The 11,165-nt window shown below is 37.8% G+C and overlaps 1 protein-coding gene across 4 annotated transcripts; it reads right to left on the bottom strand.

Moving 5' to 3' along the window:
• Positions 1–255: 255 nt before the first annotated feature.
• LOC104593899 (NADH-ubiquinone oxidoreductase) lies at positions 256–4,179 on the bottom strand. Of its 4 annotated transcripts, none has more exons than XM_088887040.1 (5): positions 4,081–4,166; positions 3,921–3,980; positions 2,240–2,394; positions 680–893; positions 256–556 (listed from the first exon to the last, which is right to left on the bottom strand). In XM_088887040.1, exons 4-5 carry the CDS (start codon positions 831–833, stop codon positions 408–410), a joined length of 303 nt encoding a protein of 100 aa, XP_088743166.1. In that variant the 5' UTR covers positions 834–893; positions 2,240–2,394; positions 3,921–3,980; positions 4,081–4,166; the 3' UTR covers positions 256–407. The 4 variants fall into 4 exon arrangements, with proteins under 4 accessions (XP_088743166.1, XP_088743165.1, XP_010252278.1 ...); XM_088887039.1 differs by having other exon boundaries at positions 2,215–2,394; positions 4,081–4,165; XM_010253976.3 differs by having other exon boundaries at positions 2,317–2,394; positions 4,081–4,165.
• Between the last annotated feature and the right edge of the window lie 6,986 nt (positions 4,180–11,165).

Genomic DNA, 11,165 nt, shown 5'->3' with positions numbered 1-11,165 from the left:
CACCTATCTGGGGTCCTGTGAGGGGAAAACTGGATGTGGTCCTAACTTTTAGCCTTTTTTTTGCACAAAGTGACTGCTTTAGACTTGCCCATGTTCTCATGCTTGCCAGCTTGAGGTTTTACCATTACACCATGTAATGGCCCCCAAGAAGAAAAAAAAAAAATTGTGTAACCTAAATATCATACAGGTATCACTGTAAGCTCCCAGAAATGGGAGTAGTCAATGCAAGTTTTCATTCGAGACTCAAGTAACAAATAAACTCAAAGGTCAAACCCAATAATGTAATAGCAATTTTAACGTGTTCAACAAACAAGAAGAACAATATGATTATTAAGATTACCAATGTCTTGAAAGAAAATAAAGACCCCAGTTGAACTCCTTTCGTTCATTTAAACAGGGATCTCTTTTCATTTCTTGTACCGAGCTACCTCTTCATCATTAGGAAAGAAACCCATGAGCCTCCCTGCAGAGTTCTGGTACGCATACATGAATCCACCCATTAGCCCTATCAGACCTCCAGTCACCATCGATGGACCTCTAATGTTGGGTTTTATTCCTGCAAAAAGAACCACAGTGAAGAATGTTTTATCAATCTATAAAACCACTAGAGGAATAATAAACTTCAGAACATACATACAAAAAGAAAAGGGGAATTGTAAGAAGGATAACAGAGTGCAACCAGAGAGGTATCCAACAGTGACAGAAATGCCAGTAATGGTAATGAAGCGAAAGTAATCGAGTGTGTTGAAATTGGCAACCGTCTTGGTGAAAGGAGGGTTTCTGTCGATGACCGGGTACTCAGGCTTAACCGATGCTGTGATATCCGTGTTCATCTTCGTTCACTGTCTATTTTCTGAGATTACTCAACTGCTCGGTTATCTACTCCCTGCACACTATTACAGATAGAGTTGTGCATCAGCATCTAATCAAGGTTGCTCCTACATTAAAAACAAGAATAAAGTAGCAGAAATTATCCAGTCAAATCTGTTCCCTGTAACAGGACATCTTAAGAATCTAGAGTTTTTGCCATTCTAAGAATAATTCACATCCAATAACCAAATGCGGAAAAAAAAAAAAAATTCTTTTTAACTGGAACTAAGACAATTACATGGAATCACAAATGAGAGAAACAAATTAGAACTTTTTTACAGAAACACAATTGATAAGAATGCTTCAATCTAGAAACTAAGGAGGCATTTGGAAAGTATTTTTTGGAAGATCTTCCAAAAGTTCAAGACCGAAAAAGACTGATGAGCTTTCACAGATAGAACTTCAAAGACCAAAGACCGTTTGGTTGCAATTTTTTAAAGATCTTCTCAAAATCTAAAAAGACTAGAAGACCGTTTGACAAGCGTACTTATGGGTATCTCTTACATACATCTAAAATGTCATGTATGGGACCCAGTAACACATTCAAACATGCAAATAATACTTGCGGGCACCACTTACACATTTACCTATGCAAAATATTAAAGTGGGTCTCACTCATGCATTTTCCTATACAAGATATCAATGTAGTCCCCATTTACACATTGACTTATGTGGTTATCATCTATGGGCCCCACTCTTACACATTTCTTACATACATGTGAAATGTCATGTGTGGAACCCAATAACACATTAAAACATGCAAATAGTACTTGTGAGCACCACTTACACATTTACCTATGCAAAATATTAAAGTGGGTCTCACTCATGCATTTTTTTTTTGATAATTGTCTCACTCATGCATTTTCCTATACAAGATATCAATGTAGTCCCCATTTACACATTGACATATGTGGTTATAACCTATGGGCCCCACTCCCACATTCACCTGTACAAAAAACCAATGCGGGCCCCATATAATTCATCACATAATAAGTAACTATTTCAATACATGCAACTAGTTTAATATGAAACTTCCTTTCTGACAAATAGTTTAACACAAACAATCCAATACATGTTACTAAATAAAAGGGATATTTATGGTCTGCTCCCCGTTAGAAAATTTTATTGGTTTTTTTAATGTATTGTAATAAACCCCCACCTATACTATAATACCACCCCCCCTTGAATTGTGATAGATTCCCCCACCTGTCAATGTTGCCAACCGTACAAACTCATAAAAATTTCAGAGGTGGAAGAATAAATAAAAAACCCTAAATAAAAACACAACACATTTTAGAAAAAAATAAAATTAAATAAAATGGTTATTCAATCGGAACCATATACCCAAAACTAATTCATAATTGCTGACAGTGAAGTACTGATGATCAGTGTTGAATCTAGAACACAATCATAAGAATGTTGAATGGTTTGGTTTGGTTTCCTCACGTTGCAGCTAATGTCTGCAGAATGGATGGGTGATGACTGATAACAGATTGCTTTATGCCTTATTTTACTTCATCCATACTGCAATCAAACAAAATAAGGGAAATTTTGAACTAAACAAAAATAACTCAGAATTTGCACCCAAATCATTTGCACTACCATAGTTTTACAATGCAACAGACTTTTTAGAAGGATACGTTGCATATATCATAGGAGAAATATAAATAGTAGCATATATCATGTGCAAACAAAACAAGGTTCAGGCCATGCTACAAAGGAAAATGGTGGATTTCAGGTCTGAAATATTTAATTCATAGTAACAAATTCACGATAGAATCACATGAGAAATTTCAGATTTGATTGTCAATTAAATAGTAGAATATATCATATGCAGACAAAGCAAGATACAGGCTACAAAGGTAATTAACAGTAGTACTCCTCAACTGCAAACAAAGCAAGATTCAAACCATACTACAAAGCAAAACGGAGATTTAAGGTTTGAAAAAAGTAACTCATAGTAGCAGATTCATGAGGAAATCACATGAGAAATTACAGATTTGAAAGGAAAACACCCACACCCCACAATTCAAGAACATTCATTTCCTTTCTTTTCCTTCAGGTTTCTTCTTATCTTCTAGCTAGAAGACATACTTACAATATCTCATTTCAGAAGGTTGTTCGTCAGCACAGGAAGCCTCTAATTTATCACATCCATAGGTTTACCAGCTTTAAAGGGTGATGAGTATTAAGCCTAGATATGGTTACAATCTCTTAGACAGATTATTAGTTTCATTAAGGACTCAACAATTAAGACATGGAATAAACTATTAACCAAAAGAAACAGGTAAATAGATAAATAGAAACGGTTTTAAGCCTTTAAGGGAAACCAAGAACTCCTAAAGTTTCAAACCACCAAAATTTTAATAATATTCAAATCTTATGAGGTATCAAAGATGAACAAACTATTTGAATCCCATGAGATAACAGGTAAAAGTTTCTGTTCTTTGCTCCAACTTCATGGACTCCATGTCAGAATAGGCTATTGGAAACTTTTATTATGGATACCAGTCCAGAAGTTGTTTAAATCCAAGAAAATTTTACATACTCAAGTAGAATAGAAAAACATTTTATGAATCGTTCAAAATGACATACACTGGGTCCAATATTATGATGCAAATAAATTAAAAGGTTCCAGACATCAATTTAGACTGGTCTGAGCTGATGTTGAAATCATTTGGAAAGTCTAAACAAGTTCTATAAGCTGGTCTGATACGGTGGAAACAAGTTTCACCAAGCTTTAAGCTTAAATAGGAACTGGGTTTTGGATGGTGGAAACAAATTTAAATAGGAATTTCAAGATAAAGATTCATTCCATCATTCTAGAATTTACTGCACTACTCCACAACCCTAAAGGGTATCTAACAGTAGTTATTAACTAATCTGTTAATCGGGAGATCATTTTGATGAAATTGTTCTACAAATTGCCCTCTTCTGCCTTCTGTAAACATTCATTTTGATGAAATTCAACTAAAAATAAAAAGCAAACTAAAAATTGTTCTACAAGCAAATCAGGAGATCGTATCACCGTCAAATGATGGAGATCATACCTGGTTTTGAATCAGATTTCCTAGCTTCAGACAGCAAGTGAGAGAGGGGAGAAATCAGATCTGAAAGAGGTACGAGTAGAGTTTGGATCGAAGAAAGAATGAGAAAACTGAAGGAAGAAAAAAAGAAGAAGAAGAAAGAAGAGGTCGGAGGACTCCATACCTGGTGCGGATTCGTTAGCCAAAACCCAGAGTGGAAACGAGGGTTTTTCGAATACCCTTTCTCAAACGATCCATGCTCAAAAAAGACCTGGAGATGGGAATGGCAACGGAGCGGATTCGGGGCGGGGCAATGCTTCCTCCCCATCCCCGCCCCCAAACTAAGATATACTCTCTACTACACCTGGTCATGGCCGGGTAGCCCGACAGACCGGACCGGACCCGGATGGACTTCGACATATATTAGGCCCACGAGCCCGGGCTCAGGCCCAATGTTCTAAGCCCGACCTAATCTCGGGTCGGACTCAGAATTTTACATGAAAGCCCGGACCAAACCCAGCCCGACCCAACAATATATAATATTAATATTTTTATTTTTATTTTGTAAATCTAACCCAAATTCCAAATTTCCAATCGATACTCTTCCTCCCCCCAACCTTTCAATGGCTCCCCTGAGTCCCCTCATTATTCTACCCTTCTTCGCAGCCGGCGAGCATCTACCGGAGCAAATCCCTTAGTACCCTCCTCATTCCTCAACCCTTCTACGCAGTTGGCAAGCATCTACCGAAGCAAACCACAGCAGCGGTGACCAGAGCAAACCCCTGAGTCCCCTCCTCATTCCTTAACAGCGGCGACCGGAGCAAACCCCAGCTCTCATATCCTCCATTACCGGTATCAGGCAACCAGGATCGACGGTGAGTGACTGCACCCCAAACTAATGGTAAAGCCTTGATTGAATAGGCTTCGTTTCTGTTCTCTCCCACTGCTTCCTGTAAAAGGTGAAAATTAGTAGGTTTCAATCTACATCAGTCTATCAGATCACTATCGAAGCAACAAAAACAAATATAGCCAGAGGTTTCTAGTTTGGGTTGATAATCACTTTGTTTGCTCAATTTATTTTATTTTCTTACATGTTACAGACGGAGTGTGATGTACTGAAGTCATTTTGATTGTTTGATCATTTTATATCTGAATTTTGTGGTTTCTTTGTACATGTTCATTTCTTTGTGAAGACTTAGGAGGAGTGATCTTTTATTTTCTGTGGTTTCATCAGTGAATAAACACGTTTTGGAGTGTGGTGTACTGAAGTCATTTTGCTTGTTCATTTTATTTGATGCTCATTCGGGCTTTGGGCTCGGGCCTCGGGCTTTTTTGAGGGTTGGGCTCGGGCCTAAGATCTAGGCCCGATGGTCGGGCCGGGCTCAAGTTCAAGCCTGAAGATTTTACATTGACACCAGGTGAAAGCCCAGTGAACAGGTCTACTCTCTACCCCATCCCGGCCCCATCTTATGATGAATTAGAGGTATTTTAGAAATGGAATTATGAGGTCTTAGGATTTTAGAAATTTGAAGAAAACTTAAAAATATTTTAAAAAGTAATATTAAACTTAGGAATATTTTACTAATTTACCATTAGGTTCAGGGAAGGTTCGGGGAATTATAAACAAACTCTGTCCCTGATTCGGGACAAAAATATTTTCCCCATTTCTATTTAAGATCAAGAAAAACCAGCCAAACGGCCCCTAATTAAGGCTTAATATCTCCTAATTTTTAGACCTTTACTCCTTTAAGCAGACTTTGCAATTTGAATATATATATATATATTAAAATTGGTTCGCCCATGTCAACAGCCCTCTCCTTGCAAGAAAGCCCCCATTCTAATTTTATATTTTTTTTATTTTTTATTTTTTTAATTCCATATAATTGTAAACAATATAGGCTAAATTATCTCTAATAACCACTAGATAAAGAAAAAGATATTTGATTTTCTAATGTCTAGCCAAGTGGCACCACTATCCCCCGCTTTCTCCTTAATTATCTCTAGTTCCTATTTATCTTCTCCCTACCTTGCCAAGTGGCAACATTATCCCCCACTTTCTTCTAAACTGTCTTTAATTCCTATTTATCCTCTCTCCCCACTTTTTATCTATATCCATCCAAATAAAATTTGAATTAATAAATTTAAAAATTATTTAATATTATAAAGAAATTATAAAATAACTTGACCGATTCTATTTCACCCAAAACTGTTTTTTGGCCAAAAATAGTTGACTTGGTTGGCGAACTACTAACTTGGGCGATCGATCCGTCAAACCGAACAACAGTTTTTAAAAACCTTGGACGGGGAGTGGGCGACTTGCCTTGATCCCACTCGACACTAGAGATAGGGCAGGGAAAATTTGAGGATTCCCAATCCTGGATGAGGAGTGTGTGCCTTGCCTTGAACTCATACGACATTGAGGATGAGGCGGAGAAATTCAAGGATTCTCCGTTCTAAATGGGGAGTGGGTGCCTTGCCCTAAACCCACCTAACACTAGGGACGAGGTGGGGATGGGGTAGAATATCTTGACTACAGGGTGGGGATAGGGATGGGGTGCCCTACCCCCTTGCCATTCCTATATAATTGTTAATTATTAGTGAAACTAATAAAAATGTTAGCTTTTGTAATTATTTTTATTTATTTAAATTCAATCAAATTTTCATTTAAAAATAATGAAATTAACAAATTATTACTATAAATGATTATAGTTATTAAAATTACTACAAATGATTAATAAAATTAAATTTATTAAAAAATATTTGTTGATAATAAATTAACAATAATTATTTTTTGTAAATCAACATTAAATAAAAATACAATTATTAAAATTTTAAATGTTATTAATAACTTTGAATACTTTTAATTAATTAACAAAAAAAATTGATTATTAATTTATCAATTAATTAATAATAAATTCAACCATTCAAATTTTCATATAACAAAGAGGCATCTTGTGGCCAAGTAGGTTGTCCAATCAATAGGTGAGCCACTAGATTGACCATATGTCCAATCCTAAATTCTATATCAAAGAATATGCTCCATTTTTTAATTTCATTTTTTGGGTGATTTTATCAATTATTATTGGCCATTAAAAGTTTTAATTCTGAATATAAAATTTGTCATTTTTTTAACATATGGCAACATTTATTGCATCAACTCTCTCCCTATCGCTCCTTACTAATGGGGTATTCAACTCAATGGCATGGTTGATTTCTATATTTTCCATTTCAGAATTTGAAATCACTAAAATCCTTCAAAAACTTGAGAGTGAAACCATGTTTTGAAATTGACATAGTACCAGATGGGGCCATAGCCCGGTAGGGTTGAACTGCCACATGGAAGGCTAACGTGGCTAAGGATCTAACCATGGGTTCGATCTAGATGGCTCCAACCGTTACACGCACTAAAGACCTTGAGCTGAGGGAGAGCACGTTGTGAATGATGGGCTTCTAGTGTCCTCTTGAAGAGAGCAATGCGGAGCCGCCCTAAGATATCAAACGACGACTACCTCATTGCACACCATGTGCCCCAAAATGTGAGGAGCACCATAGCATTTCTCTTAAGCATAAAAGGGATTACCATCCCAGGTAAACTTCTTCTTCACTCTTCACTTTTGGCATTCTTGCTCTATAGCTCTCTAACCCTTGCTCTTCAACTCTACTTGGCTATCATCAGTTGGCCCTTGGTAGTAGGGTTGTACACGGGTACGGGTCGGGTTGGGTCAGTTTATTAGAGTTTTCCCAACCGACCCGACCTGATCGGGTTACCTGAGGTGGAAACTGAAACCGACCCACTGATAAGCAAAACCGACCTGGTCGGTTTGAGTCGGTTTCGGTTTTGCTCCTGTAATCAAACCTTATTTTTGAAACTTGTCTCACCTTTGGTCCAGTGTCAACCTTACTAACCCTTATTCCACTCAAAAAGCTTTTGTATTCAATAAGACAAAAGACAAAACTATTTTATAGAAAACAAAAGTTATCAATATTCAATATTCAATAAGACAAAAGTTAGAAGACAAAAGACAAAAGTTATCAATATTCAATAAAACAATAAAATAGAAAGTCGAACTGTTTTATAGAAAGAAGGCTGAAATATTTATATTTAAAGAAACTTTCTAAATTCTAATCTAGGTAAAAGATGACACCTAATTCTAATTGTAATTGACTAATGGGTTACCTATTTGGTGTAAAAGACTATAGAAATTAGGATAAATACAATTTAGTTAAGTAGGAACTAGAAGATAGGGTTGTTCTAATTCTAGTAGAAGATTAGTTAAGTAGGAAACTAGGAACTACCACTAGTTCGGTTCGGTTTCGGGTCGGCTTCGGTTTTTACACAAGAAAACCGAAACCGACCCGATATTTCGATTTATAAATTTGCCCAACCCGAAACCGACCGGTGCTGATGAAAACCTGTCCGACTCTGGTTGGGTCGGTCCGGGTTGGCCGGTTTGGTCGGGTTGCCTTCTTATGAACAGCCCTACTTGGTAGCACGGCCTAGTCCACCTCTTCCTCTTTACTAACTTGAGCGTCAAAGTACTCCTCTATGGGAAATCACCTTGGGACCTCTAACTTTGGCTTTTGCATGTCAATGAATTCATCACCTTTTCCAACACACCCTGTCTAACGTACTTCATCCACCTCAACTCAGACTCGTTAGGACTTCATCTATTGCTTGTCCACCTCGACTTAGATAGCATCAGATAGGGGTGTTCATTTGATTGGTTCGGTTCGGTTTGGAAAAAGAACCTAATCGACATTTTGGTTAGGTCATTTTAATAACCAAAATCAATTCGGTTAGCTTGGTTAGCAAAAATATAATTCTATTTTATATTTATATTAATAATAATTATTATTAAAATATATCAACATTTATAATTAAAACATAAATACATATATATTTATTTTGGTAAATTCAGTTTTTGGTTCGGTTTGGTTGAATTTTTTCTCAAACTGAACCGATCCGAAAACAAAATAACTAAACCAAATTGATTTATTCGGTTTGGTTTTCAGTTTAAGAACCGAATTTGAACACCCTTGGTATCATATTGGTTTTGTATGTAGGAAACAACATGAAAAGCCTCTGATTTCCCTCCTTCAACTATCTATGATCCAATGATGGTTCCTCTAAAGAACATCTCCAACCATTCCAACACTCACTCCCTCTCAAGGGGTTCCCACTCTAGTGTGTCTCTCCACTCAACGAGCCTTAGAATATTCTCATGATACAGGAACAATTCAACTCTTTATGATAGCAAATCTAGGACTTCGTCATCCTCCTTTAGGTCGTCGTCCTCCTTTAGGCTCCAAGGCAACGCATCCCAGCGCCACCAACTCTATCCACAGGTGATTTGTTGTCCACCATAGATGAAGTGGCCCCGCGGGATAATCCTATTGTAGACGACCCCCCAAAGGGCACGATGAGAGCGAGCAATACCCATTGCCTTGAAAGTCTACCTCTAACACCCAAAATTGAGCCCATAATGCTCACTCTTGGGGTGCTTAGCACTCTAGAACCCATATCCCAACTAAGGAGCACTTAAGAGCTCAAGGGAACTAGCACAGTTAGCTAAGGCGATCATTCTTGGACCGAGTCAAAAATCTGGCTTGGCCCAACCCACAAATGTTTGAGTCTTGGCCCAGATTTTTGTGTATAGGCTTGGCCCGAGCCTAGGCCCACATCAAACCTAGAAAGCCACAGCCGAGCTTGGGATTAATACTTCAAGCCCAGCTTGACCCAAACCGTGTCAGCATGTGTCAACACTTGAGTCAATTAAAGTATGAGAAGTGTCATCCTAAGCAAGTTTTTATATAGATGAAGCCAAAACCTTCATTCTCATTCCCTAAGTAATATAGGACTTGGGAAAACACTCAATGGTTCCACTAACCACTTAGTGTTGTTCTAAGTCTCACATTGCTCGAGAATGGAAATAAAGGCCTTGCCTTCACCTATAAAAGGATAGGTAACCCAAGTCAAATCAAGCCTAGCAATTAAATGAGGCCTATGCCTTAATTTTTTGTGCCATAGGCCTAAAACATAGAAAAGTAAGAATGGCAACGAGGCGGGGATCGTATTCTCCATCCCCGCCCCCAATTCTAAAATTAACCCCCATCCCCGTCCCCAATTCCCGCCAAGGATAAAATTTGTTCTCCATCCCTGATCCCCGACGAGGATGGGTTCCCCACGAGGACCCGAATCCCCAAAATTTTTTTAGATAATTTTTTTGAAAAATAAATCTACTTAAAATAAATAAAAATTTTGAATTATAAATAATGTTTTAAATATGTTTTGATATATACAAATAATATAAATAATATACATTTACTATAAATAGCATTTAAATATATATATATATAATCGGGGTCGGGGCGGGGTGGGGACCTCAATCCCCATCCCCGATTCCGACCCCGACCCCAACCCCAATCGAGGATTCCTATTAATCACCATCCTTGACCTGATGGGATCGGGGAAGTCTGGTCCCCATCGGGGATGGGAAAATTTTCCATCCATATAGCCAAGCCCAATTTAACTTTGGCTTGTCTATTTTTTTGTATGTATTACATTTACATGTTATTTAATTTAAAAATTTTAAATGATTAAATTTTATTATTTGATGTTATGGGCCCAAAGTCGTTAACCATTAGGCCCAAAAGCCCGTAATCTCAATCCAAGCATGTGTAAGGTCAGGCTTGGGCTTGCAATCTAGGCCTAGGTTGTGGGTTGGGTCAAGCTCAAACCTAGCTTAAAGCCCTTATCATTGGTGTTGATTCCACCCCATGATCATACCTACCATCAGTAGCACCACTACTCGCATGCGAAGCTGAGCTAAGTGAAAGATTGCCTGGCTCCATTGAAGTTGGCCAAATGAGCATACCTCAGAAATGAGATAAAAAACATGAGCAAGTGATTGAACGAGATTAAGAGGAGCCAGTTCAACCATCATGCTCCCATCGGGGAAGTTCGGCCTAGCAAAGAGCCTATCTTCACACAAGATATCGTGGACGAGCTCTATCCTACCAGATTCAAGCTAACAGTTTGAAAAGTACAATGGTACCATGGGCCCTATGGGCCACTTTGAGGAGTTCTAAATGTCCATGCTTTTACATAGAACCTCGAATCTGCTGATTCGTAAGGCATTATTCTCAACCCTCAAGGGAGAAACTTAACAATGGAATTCCACACTGCCTCCTCGGTCCATTGATAAGTAAAGTAGGTTCAAGGATCTTTTCTCAATGCAGTTTACTAGAAACCGATGCCACTAGAAATGG

The sequence above is a fragment of the Nelumbo nucifera genome, chromosome 5, assembly GCF_055504915.1.
Source record: "Nelumbo nucifera cultivar China Antique chromosome 5, China Antique-T2T, whole genome shotgun sequence".
In the NCBI taxonomy this organism is placed as follows: Eukaryota; Viridiplantae; Streptophyta; class Magnoliopsida; order Proteales; family Nelumbonaceae; genus Nelumbo; species Nelumbo nucifera.
The sequence above is the reverse complement of the archived record's forward strand: the minus strand, read 5'-3'. Positions and strand labels throughout refer to the sequence as shown.

Bases quoted from the DNA above. Each gene is read 5' to 3' on its own strand.
- LOC104593899 (XM_010253975.3), bottom strand. From the start codon at position 833: ATGAACACGGATATCACAGCATCGGTTAAGCCTGAGTACCCGGTCATC. The intron at 557-679 runs GTTGCACTCTGT...TTCTTTTTGCAG, and splicing joins CACTGTTGGATACCTCTCTG to GAATAAAACCCAACATTAGA.